At 40.3% G+C, this 23,567-nt stretch overlaps 1 protein-coding gene across 7 annotated transcripts in view; it reads left to right on the forward strand.

Moving 5' to 3' along the window:
• Positions 1 to 8,410: 8,410 nt before the first annotated feature.
• The window catches only part of LOC122561761 (plexin-B2-like), a 264,039-nt gene continuing 248,882 nt past the window's right edge, over positions 8,411 to 23,567 (forward strand). For 2 of the 7 annotated variants that reach the window (XM_087999491.1, XM_087999488.1), the window contains exon 1: positions 8,560 to 8,697. Coding sequence is in view for 2 of the 7 variants with exons in the window: in XM_087999486.1 (XP_087855612.1) it covers positions 8,485 to 8,697 (213 nt within the window). In the remaining 5 variants the exon portion in view is untranslated. Of the gene's footprint in view, positions 8,698 to 8,795; positions 8,817 to 9,454; positions 9,822 to 23,567 lie in introns of those variants that run through there. The other 5 variants (XM_087999486.1, XM_087999487.1, XM_087999490.1 and 2 more) reach the window with 5 other exon arrangements.

Genomic DNA, 23,567 nt, shown 5'->3' on the forward strand with positions numbered 1-23,567 from the left:
CCAATCAAATCTAGTCCCATCTGCCAGCATTCTATACATATCCCTCCAAACACTTCCTATTCATATACCCATCCAAATACCTCTTAAATGTTGCAATTGTACCAGCCTCCACCACTTTCTCTGGCAGCTCATTCCATACATACCACCCTCTGTGTGAAAAAATTGCCCTGGAGGTCTCTTTTCTATCTTTCCCCTCTCACCCTAAACCTATGCCCTCTAGTTCTGGACTCCCCAACCCCAGGGAAAAGGCTTTGCCTATTTACCCTATCCATGCCCCTCATAATTTTGTAAACCTCTATAAGGTCACCCCTCAGCTTCCGACACTCCAGGAAAAACAGCCCCAGCCTGTTCAGCCTCTCCCTCTAGCTCAAATCCTCCAACCCTGGCAACACCCTTATAAATCTTTTGTGAACACTTTCAAGTTTCACAACATCTTTCTGATAGGAAGGAGATCAGAATTGCATGCAATATTCCAACAGTGGCCTAACCAATGTCCTGTACAGCCACAACATGACCTCCCAACCCCTGTACTCAATACTCTGACCAATAAAGGAAAGCATACCAAGCACCTTCTTCACTATCCTATCTACCTGCGACTCCACTTTCAAGGAGCTATGAACCTGCACTCCAAGGTCTCTTTGTTCAGCAACATTCCCTAGGACCTTACCATTAAGTGTATAAGTCCTGCTAAGATTTGCTTTCCCAAAATGCAGCACCTCGCATTTATCTGAATTAAACTCCATCAGCCACTTCTCAGCCCATTGGCCCATCTGTTCAAGATCCTGTTGTAATCTGAGGTAACCCTCTATGCTGTCCACTACACCTCCAATTTTGATGTCATCTGCAAACTTACTAACTGTACCTCTTATGCTCGCATCCAAATCATTTATGTAAATGACAAAAAGTAGAGGACCCAGCACCGATCCTTGTGGCACTCTACTGGTCACAGGCCTCCAGTCTGAAAAACAACCCTCCACCACCACCCTCTGTCTTCTACCTTTGAGCCAGTTCTGTATCCAAATGGCTAGTTCTCCCTGTATTCCGTGAGATCTAACCTTGCAGTCTCCCATGGGAAACCTTGTCGAACGTCTTACTGAAGTCCATATAGATCACACCTACCGCTCTGCCCGCATCGATCCTCTTTGTTACTTCCTCAAAAAACTCAATCAAGTTTGTGAGACATGATTTCCTATGCACAAAACCATGTTGACTATCCCTAATCAGTCCTTGCCTTTCCAAATGCATGTACATCCTGTCCCTCAGGATTCCCTCCAACAACTTGTCCACCACCGAGATCAGGCTCACTGGTCTATAGTTCTCTGGCTTGTCCTTACCACCCTTCTTAAACAGTGGCACCATGTTAGCCAACCTCCAGTTTCCGGCACCTCACCTGTGACTATCGATGATACAACTATCTCAGAAAGAGGCCCAGCAATCACTTCTCTAGCTTCCCACAGAGTTCTCGGGTACACCTGATCAGGTCCTGGCGATTTATTCACCTTTACCCGTTTCAAGACATCCAGCATTTCCTCCTCTGTAATATGGACATTTTGCAAGATGTCACCATCTATTTCCTGAGCCAATAAATTGTCCTCAATAGAGATGCAAAAATAGAATTACTTACAATCTAGACCCCACAAAACCTGTAATGGTCTCAACGATATAAACAAATGCACAGTATTGTATATTGACACCATAGACAGACCCATATGTAATTACTACTCAATTCAATATTTCAAGGAAGGTTCCAAAAGCTTTCAGCAGATTCCCAAACCTAAAGATGCTGTCTCTATTATTCTCTTCCTAACAAATTGGCTAGGATCCCTTGGAAACAATCACAACAAAGAAACATCAGGGAGCCAAGAACTTTAAACAGAACTGCAATATTCACTGCTGTTGGATTATGCAGTGAGTGAGTTGAAGACAATGTTGGATGGTTGAAATAGAAGTGTCAACTAGCCTTTCTTATCCCAAATTAGCTTCTAATTATTTTGTATATTTTATGTTGTTGTATTGCATCTCCCAGAATCATCTCAAAAAAATGCAGTAGATTACTTTGAAATTTAGTGACGTTGTCAGACATTGCAGATGTTTTAAATAAGATTCTACCAACTGTAATGAGGGTTTTGGTGATGTTGGAACATAGGAAGAGATATTTAACACATTGTCTCATGTAATATATTTTGACAACTTTGAATCAACAGTCGTGTTAGCGTACATTATGTACTGAAGTCCAAGAGTCAAACCTGAACTCTCAATTTTCTGACACAGAGGAAAGAAACCATCTGGGGACTTCAGCAGAAAACGAAAACAGAGAAAAGACAGTGGTTAGCCATTGGATCATTGCAACAGGAGACCGAGTCATCACCAACTCTCCAGCTTGTTCTGTCAATCAATTAAATCAAGGCTGATCTGCAAACTAATTCCAGATACCTGCCTTTGCCTCACATTGCTTAATATATTTGGTTTACAGAATCCTCAGTTCAATCTTAAAGTTATGATCTTGCATAGGTTGTAAGTTGCTAAAGGTTCCAAACTGCTCTTATCAGTGTGCAGAAATATTTTCTAGTTTGACTCCTAAAAGTTCTGATATTAATTTGTCAACCATGTCCATCACTTCAGTCATAGATTCCCCAACCAGCAGAAGTAGTCTAATTTATCTGTTCCCCTTCATAACTTGAAACTTCTGTCAAATCACCTCTGAGCCATCATAAATTTCAGGCAATATAACCAATTTGTGTAATCTTTCTTCATAATTTAAACCTAGTTGATAAGTATAATGCTATACATTTATGTTGCACTCCTCCCAACCAGTATGCAGAACAGCTCTCAATACTACAGGTGTCATTCAACCACAGCTTTTTATATCTTCAGCTGCTCAATATTGTTCTCTAATCCATTAGACATAAAGGTCATCATTCCATTCACATTTTGAGATTATTTTCTAGAAATTCTATTGAAGAGTTATACTAAATGTGACACATTAACTCTGTTTTTCTATCCACGTATGCTACCAGACCTGCCGCGTTTCTGCTATATTTGTATCCCTATTCTGTCTGCTGCTGATCAGCCAATTTCTTAACCAGGTCAATAATTTGCCTTAGCAAATCACCTTCACTGACTGGGAATTGAAACTGAAACACAGCAGTGACAGCATTAAATCCGACCCACTAGCCTGCCAGGGAACATATGGCACAAAACAGAAGGCTTGAGAGGAAAATTGATGATATCTTGAAAGAAGGCAGACATAATAACAGAAATGTTGGGAAAAGATAGTAGGGGGCAGTTTCAATTGGAAAAAAAGTTAAGGGATGAAGGAAGTAATGATTAGACATGTGGATAAGGGGAGTGTAACAAACCCTGTGGGAAATACTGGGCAGCACCTGGATTATAAGGTGGATGATAGTTGTGAAAAAGGCTGGAGGGAAGACAAGGCTGTGAATTATGTCATCATAGGAAAGGAGCATCAGAAGCTGCTATGTGGACAGCCTTGACTTAAACCGCTAATATATTCCTCACATTTGTGGATGATGGTGCACAAGGAAAATTATTAACTGGAGACATTTAGGAGTCAATTCTGCTCCGCTTGTCAGGATGTTGCTGAAACTGTAATAAGAGAACAAGGATGCCAAGTCAGATCTGGAAGTCAATAGCATTGCTGGTTCATGACCAGGTACATTCAGGCATGGGCTTTGTCACCATGATGTCACATCATGCCCCTCCTAATTTTATAAACATCCATAAGGTCACCCCTCAGCATCCAACGCTCCAGGGAAAACAGCCCCAGACTATTCAGCCTCTCCCTATAGCTCAAATCCTCCAACCCTGGCAACATCCTTGTAAATCTTTTCTGAACCCTTTCAAGTTTCACAATATCCTTCTGATAGGAAGGAAACCTGAATTGCGTGCAAAATTCCAAAAGTGGCCTAACTGAAGTCCTATACAGTCGCAACATGACCTCCCAACTCCTATACTTAATGGTCTGACCAGTAAAGCAAAGCATACCAAATGCCTTATTCACTATCCTATCTATTTGTGACTCTACTTTCAAGGAACTATGAAACTAGACTCCAAGGTCTCTTTATTCAACAACACTCCCTAGAACCTGAACATTAAGTGTATAAGTCCTGCTCTGATTTGCAGTTCCAAAATGCAGCATCTCGCATTTATCTAAATTAAACTCCATCAGCCATTCCTCAGCCCATTGGCCCATCTAATCAAGATCCCCTTGTACTCTGAGATAACTTTCTTCACTGTCCACTACACCTCCAATTTTGATGTCATCTGCAAACTTACTAACTATACCTATGTTCACATCCAAACCATTTCTACAAATGACAAAAAGCAGTGGACCCAGAACCGATCCTTGTGGCACACCACCGGTCGTAGGCCTCCAGTCTGAAAAGCAACCCTCCACCACCACCTTCTTTCTTCTACCTTTGAGGCAGTCCTGCATTCAAATGGCTAGTTCTCCCTGTATTCCGAGATCTTGCTAACCAGTCTCCCATGAGGAACTTTGTTGAACACCTTACTGAAGTCCATATAGATCATGTACATCACTCTGCCCTCATCAATCCTCTTTGTGACTGCATCAAAAAACTCAATCATGTTCATGGAATATGGTTTCCCACACACAAAACCATGCTGACTATCCCAAACCAGTCCTTACTTTCCAAATACATGTAAATCCTGTCTCTCAGGATTCCCTCCAATAATGTTCCAACCATCGATGGCAGGCTCACTGATCTATAGTTCACTGGCTTTTCCTTACAAACTTTCTTAGAGTCATAGAGATGTACAGCACGGAAATAGACCCTTTGGTCCAACTTGTCCATGCTGACCAGATATCCCAACCCAATATAGTCCCACCTGCTAGCACCCGGCCCATATCCCTCCAAACCTTTCCTATTCATATACCCATCCAGATGCCTTTTAAATGTTACAATTGTACTCACCTCCAGCACTTCCTCTGACAGCCCATTCCACACACGCATCACTCTCTGTGTAAAAATGTTGCCCCTTGGGTCTGTTTTATATCTTTCCCCTCTCACCCTAAACCTATGGTCTCTAGTCCTGGACTCCCCCATTTCAGGGAAAAGACTTTGTCTATTTACCCTATCTCTGCCCTTCATGATTTTATAAACCTCTATAAGGTCATCCCTCAGCCTTTGACGCTCCAGGGAAAACAATCCTAGTCGAGTCAACCTCTCACTATAACTCAGATCCTTCTACCTTGGCAACATCCTTGTAAATCTTTTCTGAATCCTTCCAAGTTTCACAACATTCTTCCAATAGGAAGACCAGAATTGCACGCAATATTCCAAAAGTGGCCTAATCAACGTCCTGTACAGCCGCAACATGACCTCCCAACTCTTGTACTCAATACTCTGATCAACAAAGGGAAACATACCAAACACCTCCTTCGCTATCCTATCTACCTGCGACTCGACTTTCAAGGAGCTATGAACCTATACTCCAAGGTCTCTTTGTTCAGCAATGTTCACTAGGACCTTACCATTAAGTGTATAAGTCCTGTTAAGATTTGTTTTCCCAAAATGCAGCACCTTGCATTTAACTAAATTAAGCTCCATCTGCCAGATGGCCCATCTGATAAAGTTCCTGTTGTACTCTGTGGTACCTTCTTCGCTGTCCACTAAACCTCCGATTTTGGTGTCATCTGCAAACTTTCTAACTGTACTTCTTAAGCTCACATCCAAATCATTTCTATAAATGAAGAAACGTAGTGCACCCAGCACCGACCCTTGTGGCACTCCACTGGTCACAGGCCTCCAATCTGAAAAACAACCCTCCACCACCACCCTCTGCCTTCTACCTTTGAGCCAGTTCTGTTCTTAAATGGCTAGTTCTCCCTGTATTCCATGAGATCTAACCTTGATAACCAGTCAAACGCTTTACTAGCACCTTAGGGCGGCACAATGGCTCAGTGATTAGCACTGCTCCCTCACAGTGCCAGGGACCCGGGTTCAATTTCCACCTTGGGTGACTGTCTGCATGGAGTTTGCACATTTTCCTCATGTCTGTGTGGGTTTCCTCTGGGTGCTCCAGTTTCCTCCCACAATTCAAAGACGTGCAGGACAGGTGAATTGGCCATGCTAAATTGCTCATAGTGTTAGGTGCATTAGTCAGAGGTAAATATAGGGTAATGGAATAGGTCTGAGTGAGTTATGCTTCGGAGGGTCGGTGTGGGCTTGTTGGGCTGAAGGGCCTGTTCCATACTGTAGGGAATCTAATCTAAAGTCCATATAGATCATGTCTACTGCTCTGCCCTCATTAATCCTTTTTATTACTTCAAAAAACTCAATCAAGTTTATGAGACATGATTTCCCGCAACAAAGCCATGTTGACTATGACTATTCATTCTTTGCCTTTCCTATACATGTACATCCTGTCCCTCAGGATTTCCTCCAACAACTTGCCCATCACCGACGTCAGGCTCACTGGTATATAGTTCCCTGGCTTGACCTTACCACCTTTCTTAAATAGTGGCACCACATTAGCCAACCTCTAGTTTTCCGGCACCTCACCTGTGACTATCAATGGTACAAATATCTCAGCAAGGGGCCCAGCAGTCCCTTCCCTCACTTTCCACAGATCACCTGATCAGGTCCTGGGGATTTATCCACTTTAATGTATTTCAAGACATCCAGCACTTCCTCCTCTGTAACATGGACATTTTTTCAAGATGTCATTATCTACTTCCCTACATTCTTTTTCCACAATAAATACTCATAAAAAATATTAATTTAGTATCTCCCCATCTCCTGTGGCTCCACAGAAAGACCGCCTTGGTGAACTTTGAGGGGCCTTATTTTAAGTAATGGCATCACATTAGCCAACCTCCAGTCTTCCAACACCTCACCTATGACTATCGATGATGCAAATATCTCAGCAAGGTGCCCAACAATCATTTCCCTAGCTTCCCACAGAGTTCTTATGTTCACTCATTCCAGACAGATATCTAAATGTTTGGGCATTCACGTTTGAGGAAGTTCTTGTGGAAGAGTTGGGAGTTTTTTTCTCAGAAGCAGATCAGAATGGAACTATTTTGTGCAGAAAGTTTAATATGTTCCTATAGAAGGAAGTGGACAGTGAATACTCTTTAGATGATAAATACATGGATAGCACTCTGGCCTCTAAGGTGCAAAGTTCTGCATTCAAGTTCCACTCCAAGTCTACTGCATCAAAATCTAGTACCGACACGCTAATACAGTGAGTGAATGCAGCATTGTCAGAGGTGTCGGCTTCTGGAGAAGACATTAAACTTCATTTGCCTGTTCAAGTGAATCCCATGAATCTTTTTTGAAGCAGAGAGTTATCTCCATTGTCCTAGCCAATGATTAACCTCTTAATCAAAATCACATAAAACTAATGTCATTATCAAATTGCTATTTTCGGACGTTTGCTGTGTGCAGCATTGGCCGGTGTGTTTCCTAACCAGTCATTATACTTCAAGAAGCACATTTAGCTGGAAAGCATTTGCAAATAGAGGAAGATTTGTGCCAGAATGCCCAGCTTCCAGGCTCAAGCTTCACCCAGAGGGTTGTGGATATCTCGAACTCACTGCCTGAAAGGATGGTAGAGGCAAGAACCCACAAGAGATTCAAACGCTATTTAGACGAACACTTGAAACGCTATGGCAGACAAGCTATAGGCCAAGTGCTGGAAAATGAGATTAAAAGAGATGGATGTTTGATGACCGGCGTGGACACGATGGACCAAAGTGGCTTTTTAAAAGCACGGACACTCTCAGTCCCAACTGTCACTGAAATGTGCTAAAACATGTCAAAACTTCGAATGCTACCATTCACAAATTTAAAAACTGTGGTCTTTCAAGCTGGAGAATTACCCGATGGCACGGTTACTTATTTAGCAATGAGCCTGAAATGGTGCTAGTTAGACGTGTTCGAATAGTTGGAAGCAGGCGAGTAATATAAATTACGCTGCCTCCTCATATGCTCGAGGCAGGGACACTTGTTATGTTCCATTGCCTCGCACTTCCAGGCCTTGAAATTCTGACGATTTGCTGAACCACTTTCAGCAGCGAAGTTCCAACTTTCAAATACTCCTAAACTATCCGAAAAACTCAGGCCGACAGCAGCTTGGCAAAAACAGGATCGAGACGCAACTCATGACCGTCGAACCTCCCAAAGCAGAAAACACATTTAAAAAAAAAGACCCAAATCAACATGCAAGAAGCCAGCAACAGCAAAACGATTGGTTTTAAAATAAACAAACAGAAGCCCAGTTGGAGTGTATGTGTGTGGATTGTAATTCAATCCGAATTTGTCACAATAACGAGAAAGCCAAACTGCTGTAAAATGAAACGTCCTCTGACTTGGTGAGAAGTTGTGCTGGTTCCTGATGATGATTTTGACGTTATATGTGCGGGAGAATTCCCACAGCTAGGGCGGCATTTTCTCCTCCTCTTTCATTCCTCACCTCCCCCTCCCAACCCAACCCCATATGCTCCGGGCAGTCGGTCGGTCGGTGCTGACAAGCTTCTCGCATCTGCAATTCAATCACAGCAGACTCGGTGAGCTACTCAGACACAACTTCACCGTAGGGGCCATCGTTTGCGAGGTTTTCTCCTCCTCACAATTCAGAAGGAATCAGCCGATTCCATTTCCTGTTCCTCGTGTCGTTGTTACTCAGAGCGGATGTGTGCATCGCCCACAGGTGAGTCCTCCCTTTTTTTTTATCGCTCTCTTTTGGATTAAAACCCAGTTTAAGGTAATCTGAGTCATTCAGGGTCCTGAAAGTCCCAGATTGAACAACACCCCCCCCCAAAAATAAAGGTAAGGAACATTTGCCATCAGATCAGTGTCGCTTTTTTGTTATTTTCCTGTGCCCCCTTAGTCTTTTCATCCCAGATTCGTTTCAGTGAACATTCAGAAAAAAGGGGAGGAACGGAGCTAAAAAGTTAAATGAATTGAGGGGAATGCGCGCGGCGATCGCCCTTTCGGTTTTCAACTTCCAAAGCCCCCCCCCCAACTTCTGGCTCGTCTGCACCTTGGTTACGTTGTCTTGGAGCGATGCGGAGCTCTGAAATCTCTCCGATTGTTCTCGTTCAGTAAATGTATTTTTTTTAAAAGAGGCTGGTTTCCTTATGGAAGAGGAGCTTGAAGATTAACTCAGCTCCGAGCCCAGCCCTAGAAGAGGGTATTGACTAATTCCTATTGTTGACGCGACCCTCGCTCTCTCTTTGTGTAATCTAGAAAATAATAATAACGCAGAGCAATTGGAAGGCACGAATGCTGGTTGACTGATGTCTAAAGGGGGTTGTCGAGATCTGGACCCCTAGATTTCAAGTTTCTGGCTGACGTAAGGCTCCCATTTAACCATTTACTGGCCGCCAGTCTGAGCCCCGTGCCCCACTTTTTAATGGGTTCCTTTCCTCCCAGTGTCTGTATCTCCACCTGGAGAATGTGTTAGATTTATACAGAACGGTTGGTTAATTCTGGAGAGAAAAAAAAGAAGTTTCTATCCTTCTCTTCTTGGCACTCGTTATTTCAACGCGAGGTATTCATTTGTTGGGCGTGGCTAGCGATTTCACTCATCTCGGAGGGTTTTTGTCGTCTGAGAATTTAAGAGCCATCATCAACATGTAAACGCTGACAAATTCCTCCCAACTTTAAGTAGCGAGCTTGTGTTATGTTAACCCTCTGGGAGAGCTGTATCGTGGATGATCTTTTTGAAGTAATTCTATGGTTGCACGGAACCTGTTCTTTTATTGTTGAAAAACAACCGAGCCTGTTTTCCAGTAGGAATCTTTGTTTTGCCGGCACAAGTGGCGCTATAAGGTAAGCACATAAGTGTCAACGATACCAACTCGTGAATTTTGGTCAAATTCCATTTTCTTTGCGGGATCGGGAAACACACAATTCACGAGTATTGGTTAATATTTAGACTTTAAAAAAATCTTATCTAACTCGTCCCGATGTAGCTTTTGCAGATTGATAGCCCTTGCTGTAAGTTTGCGTAAAGGAAAGCTCACTGCACTGCTGCCTGCATTTCGACACTCTGGTTTGACGCTGTCTGTTGCTGGGGTGGGCATGTATTTTATAGAAGCACCCGGTAACTGTTGAGCAGTTTCAGGTTTCGTGTTGAGTTTCAGTTGGCATTTTATTTTTGAGGAAAAATAAGAGTTTCACTGTAGCCTCCTGATTTAAGTGGGCCCTGAAAAATGTTTAGCTCTTTAATGTTAGCTCTATAATGTATTTGCTGCCATTTCTAAGCAGAATTCTGACACTTTGCACAAGAGGATTACCAGTTTTAAAGTTGCTTGGTTCTTGATTATTGTGAAATTCTTTGCTCAGCATAAATGATTCAGAAGTGAATTAGCATTTAGCTGAATAAGTCCAGGCTAATGACCTGAGTAAAAGACTACTTTCTAGACTAGTATCAATGAAGCTGGAAATGTGTTGCTGGAAAAGCGCAGCAGGTCAGGCAGCATCCAGGGAACAGGAGAATCGACGTTTCGGGCATAAGCCCTTCTTCAGGAGGGCTTATGCCCAAAACGTCGATTCTCCTGTTCCCTGGATGCTGCCTGACCTGCTGCGCTTTTTCAGCAACACATTTCCAGCTCTGATCTCCAGCATCTGCAGACCTCACTTTCTCCTCATAGTATCAATGAATCCAGAATGTGGAGACACATTCATGAATGTTCCACAGAGCTGTACAGGCTGCTGATTTGTTTCTCTTTCTCTTGAACTGTATTTCTAATTCTGTGTATTCTAGGAAGTTGTATCAAGCAAAAGCCAGACATATCTCTGCAGGGAGAGAATGATAAATCCTGCTGGAAAATTATTCCAAGCAACCCTTCTGTGACAGCTTAACACCTGAGTCTATAGTTAACAAGAGTTTGGGATTTGTTTACCTGTCCCAACCTCTTCCGTGACATCTGAGGTTGTTCAATATGGAATAAAAGATCTGATAAATTGTGGCTCTTCTGTTCCTCCTTTCACCATGGACCGTAAGTTTAATTTTGTGATTTAAAGGTGAGTCTTTACTCACCTTGCATGCACATCTTAATCCATAAACAATTAGAATTGCATTTAAGCATAGGTGTGATGCCTAATGTTGTACTGTTTTTAGGTCTGACTGTTTTAAAGTGTTCCTGTCGAAGCTCTTCACTTTCAAACTGCCATGTTTGGGGTAGTAGATTCGGAAACATGTTTTCAAACTTATTCATTAATGGAATCTGGGTATTGCCAGCTGGGCCAGCATTTATTGTCCATCCCTAGTTGCCGTTGAGAAGATGGCAGTGAGCTGCATTCATGAACAATTGCAATGCATCCACAATGTAGTTTGAGAAGGAATTCTATGATTTTGAACCAGTGACACTGAAGGAATGGTGACAGCTTTCTGTCAATACTTTCCTGAGGCCAACCATTGAAGAGATCACAAGATACTTTACAAAGAGCAAGTCTTTGTGGATAGTTGGATGGACATTCTGATGGATGACAAAGAGCTTCAGCCATCCATTTTTTCCTCCCCCAAAGCATCTAGTTGTCCTTCAAAGGATTCAAAGGTTATTTTACTTGTTTATGGGAAGTGAACACTATTGGCAAGTGCAGCATTTATTGTTCATGGGTAATTGCCCTAGAGAAAGAGATGGTGTACATTTTTTAACCACCCACCACCCACACCACTTTATCTTGAAGTCCAATCCATGGGACATTCTGTCTATGAAAACGAATTAATCCTATATGGTATCTAAGTTATTTTTATTTTTCAGATTAAACTATGTTAACCTGATGTAATTTTGCAAGTTAATTTAAAACAATCCAGATTTATCTGTTGCAACTTATCAACCTAACTCTTACATCTTAATTTGATCAGTTGAAAGATTGCTTTTTTCTAGTTCTCCAGGTTTTTCCCTTATGATTAAATTTTGTACTGTCTTCAGTGCTTGAATGATATTCTGCTCTTTTTGCTAATTCTGCAGCATTTCATTGTTTTAATTTTGCTGCTTTTATATTGCTTTGATTCAGTGTCCGGTCTTGTAAGATTTTTATTTATCCATTGCTATTTCAATACCATTCCACAGAGTGTGTGTTTTACTTATTTTTTATCTGGAGGAGTGGTTTTGCAGCCAACATGCCATGACACACTGCTGGGCTATTAGAATTGTTCAAGTGTGCTGTTAAATTTTGTACAAAGGCAATGAAAATCAATGCAAAACAAATATTGTTTAAGATGAGATCATATTCTAACTGTTCAAAGTTACAACTCAAACGTTGTGAAAGTTAGTGATCAAATTAAAAGCGAGGTGTTTGTCTTTTGATTCTTATATACTATGTTACTACCGGCTCTAGTCAGACTGTAGCCATAGTAAATGTGACAACTGAGCAATCAGTTCAGCTTAAAAAGATGGGTGTGCCATGGAATTTTGTCTCATTGGACTCTGCTGTGTCACTGTAAAGGTTGTAAACTGGTGATCTGGTGTGCAGTTTCTTATTCTTGTCTGCATTAAATTTCATGTGCCAGAGTGTTGGCCACATTCTATTCTGAGATATCTGAATTGTCCGGTTTGACAGTTCTTGCTTTATATAGTGTCTATAAATAATTTCAACAGATCTGGATCCAAGACATTATAATTTAAAACAACTTGTGATTTAATAGCAAACTGGAGTATCTTGTGCTTGCCCACCCCAAATCATTATTGAATCTTGTCAGATGCCATTTTGGAAGTCAAATTATGCCGTTATTGGAATGATAATGGATGCTAAACAGTCCAACGAAGAGATTGATTGGGTTGGTCAAACAAGTCTCCTAAATCCGTGTTGATTCTTCTTTCCTGTGTTATTTATAGATAATCAAAGTTACCTCGCAATATTTTTTCAGTCCTTTGGGTTGCTTTGATTTGCTTTGTTTTAATTGTTAATTTTTGAGTTGAATTAGTTACTGAATGCATGACTCCTGAACTCTGGTATGTTGGGCTGGCAGGATATGTTAACCTCAATTCAAGTTGCTGTACTTGAAGACTGCAATCACTTCTTACTGTGCACTGATTATATAATTAACAAATACATAGTCATCATCTTGTGTTTTCCTGATGTATCAGATCTGGAAGAAGTTATGCATGATATTGCCACTAAGCCGTTTTGTTTTTTTTTCTCTAGTTCACATGCAACTAAAACTACTTTGCTGTTTTCTGAGCCTTCCATTTTTCCCAAACAACATTTTCTTTCCACTTAGTTGGTAGTCTATCCCTTATGTTTTGCTTCAAATGTCTAAACGTACAGGTAGATCCATCTGTTGTTTACTTTCTATAGTAATATAAGTCTTGATGAAGATTCAGTTCTTTCCAAGTTTCTTTCTCACACAGGTATCAGTTCTTGTTTTGATAACTGCATTAATATTCCTGGCAAATCTAGTTTTGTTCTAACTTTGTTTAGATATAATAACAATGGAGGGAATAACTAGTTTTCAGATCTTTAAAGTGCTTCATGCTTAGACATGACAGCATGCAGAAGTCAACACCTGTAGAAATTTGCAGTTTTATGTTTTTCCTGTTGTACCATGTTATGAAAGCAATAATGCACTATATTGCCAGTTCATGACATTTAAGCTATTTTGGAGTTATCACAATCCTATAATCCTGCATGATGTGATGATACTTGAGATCACTTTTTTTGCTAGACCAATGAGCTTATTTTAAGATTTATAATGTTCATTATTGTTGGCATGTGACCGACTGTTGATCATGTTCCCACTTAACTTTATTGTTTATGAAATAATGCCACAACATTATACAATGCTCTGTCTAATTAATACTTTGATAACACTTGATTTGCATTGGTAAGCTGAATGTGATTGTTTTTCTGCATGTAATCTCCAATTTGAGCATAATATACATAGTTTAAATTTGTACTGAGCTGAGCTGAGGAAGAGTTTTTTTTGGTATAGGAATGAAATATGGAAAATAAACCATTTCCGCACTTGGATCTCCTGGACCTGATTGCCTGCATCCTAGGGTCTTAAAAGAAGTGGCAGCACTAACAAGTGATGCATTGGTTGTAATCTTCCAAAACTCCCACGATTCTGTAGAATGGTTCCAGTGGTTTGGAAAACTGCAAACATAGTACAACTGTTCAAGAAAGTGGGGATGAAAATATGGGCCAGTTAATCTAACATTCGTTATTTAGAAAATGCTCAAATCTATTATTTAGATTTTTTTTTAAGATTCCCTACAGTGTGGAAACAGGCCCTTCGGCCCAACAAGTCCACACTGACCCTCCAAAGAGTAACCCACCCAGACCCACTTCCCTCTGACTAATGCACCTAACAATATGGGCAATTTAGCATGGCTAATTCACCTAAACTGCACATCTTTGGACTGTGGGAGGAAACCGGAGCACCCGTAAGAAACCCACGCAGACACAGGGAGAATGTCTGTGTGGAGTTTACACAGTCACCCAAGGCTGGAATCAAACATGGGACCCTGGCACTGTGAGGTAGCAGTGCTAATCACTGTGCCACCGTGCCACCCTTATTGAGGAGGTGATAGTGGAACATTTAGAAAATCTTAATACAATTGGACAGCATTATCATGGTTTTGTGACAAGGAAAGTATTGTGTTATTTGGAGGTGGTTAATTTGGATTTCCAGAAGCCATTCAGTTAAAACCATATACTTGTTCTACTGGACAAGATAAGAGCTCTTGGTTTTGAGAAGATATTAACAATGATAGAGGATTGGCCAGTAACTAGAAAACAGAAAATAGATGAACTCGTGGAATGCCACAGAGGCAGGTACTGGTGCCTCAATTACTTTACCATCTATAGTAATGACTTAGTTGGAGGTTTTAGTACATTTGCTGATATAAACATTGGTGGGAAAGCACATTGTGAGGAGGATACAAAACTCTGCAAAGGGACAGAGGTGAGAAAATGTGTGCAACTATAGAAAAATGATTTTATTTGAAGAAAAGACATTGTAGATTGCTACAATACAGAAGGATTTGGGTGTCCTGTTCATGAAGCACAAAAAGTTAATTTGCAGATACAGTGAGTAGTTAGGAAGACAGATGGGGTATTGGCTTTGATTGCAAGTAGTTTAAAGTATAAAAGTAAGGAAGGCTTGCTCATAGTTAATGGGATTTTTGTGAGACCATACCTATTATGTGTATTGTGTGCAGTTTTGGTCTACTTACTTAAGAAGGAGTGTACTTGTAATGGGAGCAGTTCAGAAAAGATTCAGTAAGTTGATTCCTGGGATAAGGTTGTTGTCTTAGAGTCACAGAGTCATAAAGATGTACAACCTAATCTAGTCCCACTTGCCAGAACTTGACCCATATCCCTCCAAACCCTTCATATTTATATACCCATCCAGATGCCTGTTAAATGTTGCAATTGTACTAGCCTTCTCTATTTCCTCTGGCAGCTAATTCCATACACATACCACCCTCTGCATGAAAAGGTTGCCCCTTAGGTCTCTTTCTGAGGAAGAGATCAGTTTGGATCTTTTTTCTGATTACTGAATAGAATTGAAAAGAATGCAAGGTAATTTTATGTAGTATAAGATTTTCTGAGGGTACTTAAGGATATTTTTCTTTGGGTGGGGAAGGGATGGGGGAATGTAGAATTAGGAGTCGAGTTTTGTCTTTTGCAAAAAGCTATCTCCCATTCAAAAAGGAGATGAGGAATTTCTTCTGAGGGTTAATAGTTTTTGGCATTCTCTACTCCAGAAAACTAGGGAAACTGGAGCCATGTCTAACTTGGCCCTGGGATGTTTTGAAATTCCTGATCGACACAGGAGAAAGTGAGGTCTGCAGATGCTGGAGATCAGAGCTGAAAATGTGTTGCTGGAAAAGCGCAGCAGGTCAGGCAGCATCCAGGGAACAGGAGAATCGACGTTTCGGGCATAAGCCCTTCTTCATGATTCCTGCGCTGATCTACACAGGAGCCAAGGATTACAAGGAGCAGGCAGGAAAATGGAATCTTGGTCACAGTCAGATCAACCATAATTATTGAATGGCAGAGTGACTTGTGGGCTGAATGGCCTCCTCATCTTATCTTTTGTTTTGATTCATACTCATGGATAGGCCAGCATTTATTATCTATCCTTAATTGCTCATAGGATAGTTAAGAGTCCACTAGATTTCTGTGGGTCTGGAGTCTTATGTTGGCCAGACCAGATAAGGTTTGCAGTTTTCTTCCCGAAAGGATATTAGTTAATCAGATAGAATTTTCCAACAATCGACAATGGTTTCATGGTCATCATTAGATTCTTGATTACAGATTTTTATTGAACTCCTATTCCACCAACTGCAAGATTGGAACCTGGTTCCCCAGAACATTACTTCAGTCTTCAAAGTTTGTGAGAAGATTTGTAGCTCGGGTGCTTGTTGTTGTGGTTCTGTTCGCTGAGCTTGGAATTTGTGTTGTAGACGTTTCGTCCCCTGTCTAGGTGACATTCTCAGTGCTTGGGAGCCTCCTGTGAAGCACTTCTGTGATGTTTCCTCCAGCATTTATAGTGGTTTGTATCTGCCACTTCCGGTTGTCAGTTCCAGCTGTCCGCTGCAGTGGCCGGTATATTGGGTCCAGGTCGATGTGCTTGTTCAGTCTCTGGGTGGATAGTCCAGGCCATCACCTCCCTTTACTAATTAAATTCATTTTTTCTATACAGTAAGAAACAAAATAATGACTATTTTGATATCAAATGTCTGTGGCATACCTAGGAAATACTTTGAAATTACATTGTGTATTTCCTGTAGTTTTCCTACCTTTTAATTTGCTCCAACCCTATACTTCCCCTGTAGTCAAAACCAATCTCCCTCAGTTGTTGATGATAAATTTGCAGAAATAAAAATAAAAACCTGCAAGTCTGGGATTTAAAAAACAGTATGTTGACAAAATGTGGTTGGTGTTCATGTTTTAATGGCTTGGAAGGCTGATTCATGTGCAGTACTATGCAGTGAGTAAGGTGTATATTGATCATTCTGATTCCATTTTGCATCCTCTTATTAGCCCTACAATGTAGAGCTAAGGTAGAGTCATTTAAACTGTGTTGAGGAGCAGACAATTAATCTCATTCTTTGGCCTTGCAAAGCAGTGAAAGTCTGCAGGATTTTCAAACTTATTTTCATTAAAATTTCAATGCTACAATAGGTTCATATCTGGATATTTTTGGCCCAGGGATGTAACGTTTTGTAAAAATAGGAGTAGTTTGTGAATGTTGGATAGCTCATCACTATTACTTGTAAATGCCCTTCAAAGAGAAATATTAACTTTTGAATTATTAACTGTGAACAGTTCTGAAGAAATGCCAGTAGACACAGAAACATTAACTGATATTTCTCCGCAGATGCTGCCAGACCTGCTGAGATTTTCCAGCAATTGCTGTTTTAGTTTCAGATTGGAGACTATAGTCTGTTGTACAGGTAGGGACTAACAAACGCACACACCGAAACTCAGGGCTCACAGACCTGCTTGCTTGTGGACTGGTCTCAAGGAAAATAAGTTTGCACTTAGATTGCTGCGCCTCATATCCTCCTGAGCCCTTGGAGTCAAGCATGGCTATGTAACACTTTCTTCTATCTTTGTCACCTTGACATTGTCTCCAGGAAGTTCTTTGCTGGAATGGAGCTACTTTTTGGGATGGGCGGGAGATTATTCAACTAACTTGCTTCCAGTTGAGACCCTAGGTCAGCCCAACCTCTATCATCAAGATGTATTGCAAGATGACTCTTGCATGTGCTCACAATCAGAGGTCAAGCTCGAAACCACTGATGTATTCACAGAGGCATTTGAGAGATGGCACTAAGGCTGAACATCTGGAAGATAAATGTCCTCTACCAACCTTCTGTGTGTACAATACTGTCCCCATCCATGATCAAGTTCCATAGTGAGCCACTGGACCAAAAGGGGTCATTTCTAACATGTTGAGAGACCTTTCTCAGTGATGACAGACATTGATAAAATCAACATCTCTTTCAGAGTGGTAGTGCAGCCTTTGTCACGTGAGGAACAAAAACCTCAAGTCTGGCACCAAGACTATGATACCCTGCCTCCAGTACCCATCAAAGACATCGACATCATAAAGCAGGCACCTCCAATCTTCAGAGAAATACTGCCAGCGATGTCCCCATGAAGTCCTGTGAATTTGGAATAGACACTCTGATAATCATATGCCTTCTCAGGCCAACATCCCTAATATCAAAGCGTGCATTATAGTTAATCTGTTGTGCTGAGCCACATCATCTGCAAGCCTAACTCAAGACTTCCAAAGCAAGCTGTGTATTCAGAGGTTTGTTCCAACAAGTGGTTATAGGAGGGCAGAGGAAGTACTTCAAGAATATCCCTAAGGCACTCTGAAAAATGTAATTTCCCCATTAATCCACAGGAATCTTTTGTTCCAGACTATCCAAACTAGAGAAGCGGCACTTGTGAAGGTGCCAATCACTTCATGTCTCCTATAGGCCTAATGGAGGCCAAGAACATACAGCAGAAGGAGCATAGAAAATCTAAGTATCCCACCGTTTCTTCAAACACCACAACACCACATGCCTCACCTATGGGAGGATGTGCAAATCCAGTATTGGATTATTTAGTTGCCTCAGGATCCACAACAGCAGAGTGGAAGGAAGTCATCTTTGATCTTTGACTGCCAAAGAAGGATAGATAGCAACTGATGGATTGCATAGACTGGGCTATTCCCTCACAAATAGAAGATTGCAAGGTGATCTAATGTGAAATGGATAAAAGAATTCATCAGGTAGATGGAGAAAAACTATTTAGTCTAGTGGAGTTGTCCAAATTAAAAGGATATAAATTTAAAATTTAGAGTTGCGCAGTGAAAGAGTGATGAGGGATTAGTTCTTTCCAAAATGCTTAGTAGATATCCGGAACACTACTTCTCGCAAACTGTTGGCACTAAGTCTGTTGAAAACGTCAACTTTGAGATTGAATTTTATTAGTAAAAGATATTTAAGGGTTGCAGAACCAAGTTGGTGGATATAGTTAAAAGTGCAGAAAGGTGAGAATTGATTTTTCTTGTTCTTGAAATAGCAATGCAGTGACAAGTTTGCAAATTTTTCACTTTTCTTGAAGGAACAATCTGCCACAAAAGTTAACTGATAGGATGACTCACAACTGAAAAGTATGGTTTTTGAGGAGTTAGTTTTTCTGCTGAGAAAGCATATGTTTAGTGTTGTCAGAATTGTGAAACTTAATACATGATAATTGTGTGTAGAATTTTTGAACTAAACCATTTGAATTGTGGGCAGAAATTTGTGATACATTTATAGATTTTTGATTGTGTGAACTTTTGCTTTTTACCATGGTGATGTGGTGGGGACAGTTTGAAATGAAGAATTATGTGCATCACATAAGGATGTGTTACCTCAAATGTAGCCTTATCCTTCCCTATTTGCAGATGGCAGACATGTCAACGGCATGTTGATTGTCAGCATTTTGAAGTGCGGGCCACATGTCAGAAACTGACAAACAGACTACCCACTCTTCCTTTGGTACTATACTGTAATGTAAATAATCACTACTGTAAACTTGAATTGGGACTTCTTACCTACTGAATATGTTGGAAGTTTTTTAATATACCCTCATGGGTGTGTGTCACCAGCAAGGCCAGCATTCATAAATGCTTAGAGGGCAGTTAAGAGTCAACTACATTGCTGAGGGTCTGGATTCGCATGTAGATCAAGTCAGGTCGTGGCATTGTGAACCAGATGGGTTTTTTTAAATAACAGTCAACATTGGTTATGCGTTCCCATTAGATGAGCATTTAATTCCAGATATTTATCTAATTCAAATTTCACCATCTGCCATGATTTAAATTCAAGGCCATGACCCCAGAATATTTATCTGGGTATCTGGATTACTGGTCCAGCCTTAGCATGAAGGCTTCACTTTCCACATTAGTCTGATTTACTGTACAATGACAGTGAAGGGATAAAAGCCTAGATTTTGCAGAATGATTTAACAGTAAGGTTAAATAGAATGCACAATTTTAATGCAGAATTCAGTTTCCTGGAGGGCATGTCCACATGTGACTAAGATTGTGGTTACTGTTTAGTGACATCCATACCAGAACCATGTTAAGGTATGAGCAATGCTTAGAAATGAGCAGGTTATGAGGTATCCCCCAGAAAAATCCCACCTGTAGAGAATTGTGCCATAATCTGCAGCTATAATTTGCACCAGTTCCCAAAAAGCTGCACCCTTTTAAGAATTTGACTGAAGTTATATATTTGGGATGAATAATCCATTCATGTTTTGATTTCTCATCACCAAGGTAACATTAAATGATTTGCATTTCTTCTTTTAGTCCAAAGTTGCTTTATGATGTCTCTGTTTACAGCCATGATGTGGAGGTGCTGGTGTTGGAGAGGGGTGGACAAAGTTAAAAATCACACACCAGGCTGTAGTCCAACAGGTTTATTTGCAAATACAAGCTTTTGGAGTACTGCTTCTTCATCAGGTAGCTAGTGGGGCAGGATCTTAGGACACAGAATTTATAATAATAGATCAAAGTGTCACAATTGATGTCATGTATTGAACAAATCTAGATTGCTGTTAAGTTTTAATCATTTAGAATGGGGATGTAGGTTTTGATTGATTATGTGAATCCCAGATATTAATCAATCAATTGAAACTTGCATTCGCATTCTAAGTGATTAGTCCTTCAACCAACACCACAAAAAACAGTTTACATGATTACAATTGAAATGTTCCTGCTGTAAGTTTTTGCATCACTCTTTTATGGTGGAAGGTATCTTAAATTCAATTTAATGCTAAAGAATATGGGGCAGAAATTAAGTACCATCACGAAAGAAGTAATATTAGCAAACTAATGGGGCAAAGGGCAGGTAAGTCCCCGGCCTGATGGCTTGCACCTTGGGGTCCTAAAAGAGATAGCTAGAGATAGTGGATGCAATGTTTTTGTAATTTTTGAAAAGTCATTGGATTCTGAAGAAGCATCGCCCCCAATTCAAAAGGGAATGCAAGGGAAGCAAAAAGTGAGTAATCAAAAGCTGATTTATCCTAACATATACAGTTGGGAAAGTATTGGAATGAATTAAAGAAGGAATAGCAGAATATTTGGAATATTGCAGTCTAATCAAGCGGAGTAAGCATCCCTTCATGAAAGGGAAATTGTCTGACTAATTTATTAGATTTTTTTGAGGGAATCTCAACCAGAGTGAATAGAGGGAAAAAGTAGATGTGTTGTATTTGGACTCCAGAAGGCGTTCAATAAAGTACCTCAAAAAATCAGCTTAAGAGCCCACTGTGTTGGAGGTACACAGACCTAAGTACTGGCATTGAGAGATAATTGGCTTGTGGACAGGAAACAGTGGGTTGGGATAAGGGTTTCTTTTTCAGTTAGCGACCAGTGACCAGTGGGGTTCCACAGGGGTCAATAAGGGACCATAACTGCTTATAATATACAAGACTTGGAGGAAGGAAGTGAATGTACAGTAGCCAAATTTGAAAATGACACAAAAGTACTTGGAAGGGTGCATTGTGAGAGGGATGCAAACAGCAATAAGTTAAGTAAGTGGGCAAAATGTTGGCAAATGGAAAATGATGTGAAAAATGTGAAGTTGTTCACTTTGGAAGGGAGACCAAAAAATATATTACTTAAATGGACAAAGCTGCAACACAAAGGCACTGGGGATACTTGGGCACACAGGGGCAGCAGGTAATCAGGAAAGCTAATGGAATATTGACCCTTATTTCAAGGAATTTGGAGTAAGACCATAAGATATAGGAGCAGAATTAGGCCATTCAGCCCATCCAGTCTGCTTCACCATTCGATCATGGCTGATATGTTTTTCAACCCATTGTCCTGCCTTCTCCTCATAACCCTTGATCCCCTTACTAACCAAGAATCTCTCTATCTCTGTATCAGAGTAGAAACGTCTGTGCAAGATTCTGATGAGACCATATGTGAAGTATTGTGAGCAGTTTTTGTTCCCTTAATTAAGGAAAGATATATCCTTTCATTAGAGGCAAGTAAGAGAAGGATCACTTGGATGATCTCTGGTGTGCAGCGATTGTCTTATGAGTCAAATTTAAGAGGTTGGGAAACCACTTACTGGAGTTTAAAAGAATGTGAGGTAATCTTGAACAGGTGAAACATAAGGATTCTTAAGGAGCTCCACAGAGTAAATGCTGAGAGGATGGTTCCTGTCATGATAGAATCAAGGACCAGATGTAGTCTCAGAATAAAGGAGAGCCAATTTAAAATTGAGATGAGGTGGAGTTTCTTTTCAGAGGATTGTCTTTTTGAAGCTCTTACCACAGCGAACTATGGGTGTAGAGTCGTTGTTTATAATTAAGGCTAAGATAGATTCTTGATTAGAGGAATCAAGGTTACAGAGAAAGGGCAGGAAAGTGGATGTGAGGAATGTCAGATCAGCTGTAATCCTATTGAATGGTGGAGCAGGCTCAAGGGGCCAAATGGCCTAAACCTGTTTCTGTTTCTTTACGGGCTTATTATGGTCTTGAGATTGCAATGTGCAAATTAGCTTTCACAACAGTGACTGGTTGACTAAAATATTTTTTGACTTTGAAGTGCTTTGAAGTGGTCATTAAAACCACTATTTAAATTCAAATCTGTTTTATGCTTTGAAATGATTTGTACTGCTAACTTTAGTCCAATATGCCTCAATGTCCAATTGTGAGGAGTTGAAGGAATTTTAAAGTACTATATTAATGTTTATACTATAATTATAAAATTTAATTGGAACATTTGTTTAAAAGCAATTACTGTAGCCTAATTTGTTTACTTCAGTTAAGAAGGTGACTTTTTAAAATACTTTCATGTGACAACTTTTACCCTGAGAAAATATCTGTTTTCAAAACAGTTGCTTATTTAATGTTATATAATGATCAGCTGGCCTTGTTAAATACAAGTAGTGACTTGATCTCTACCTGTTAATTTGTCTATGTAACAACAGCAATAATCGGTTGTTAAAATATTATGCAGAATTTTTGGTGGATTTTTATTGGTGGAAAGTGGAAACTCGTTCTCTTCAGACTGTTCTTTTATATTTTCAGAATTCCATTGGAGCACCAGATAAACGTCCTGTAGTAAGCCAATAGTATACTAACTTGTTTCACTGAAATGTCAAGATATGGTTACTGTCTGTGACTTGAGTTTGTATATAACGCAGAGTTGATTTGACTATTTGTCACCAGATCAGGTGCATACTGAGCACTGTTCTCATCTGTCAAAGCTGCAAGTTTTCTTTTGTGTTCAGGCAATGGGTTTGTTGTGGCTTGGCCAGCATTTATTACCAATCAGTAATTGCCCTGGGAACAGAATGCAGGTTAAAATTTCAAGATCCCTACAGCTGTTTTTGTCTTTTTAGCAAGCATCACTTGAGTGCATGATACAGTCAAGTATAAAATTGGTCAGGCATTCCTTAGCCCACAGTTAGGAAATTTGCAAAGAGTATCTGATATATGGCGGATCGCATTTTTTAACATTCATAAATACTTGACCCATATACATAGCTAACCTGGATTTATATTGCATGTAAGGATATGTAAGTCACAGCAGCACCTAACTAATAACTA

This window comes from Chiloscyllium plagiosum, unplaced genomic scaffold (assembly GCF_037043375.1).
Source record: "Chiloscyllium plagiosum isolate Xiang-an unplaced genomic scaffold, Cpla_swu_hap1 HiC_scaffold_23, whole genome shotgun sequence".
Lineage (NCBI taxonomy): Eukaryota > Metazoa > Chordata > Chondrichthyes > Orectolobiformes > Hemiscylliidae > Chiloscyllium > Chiloscyllium plagiosum.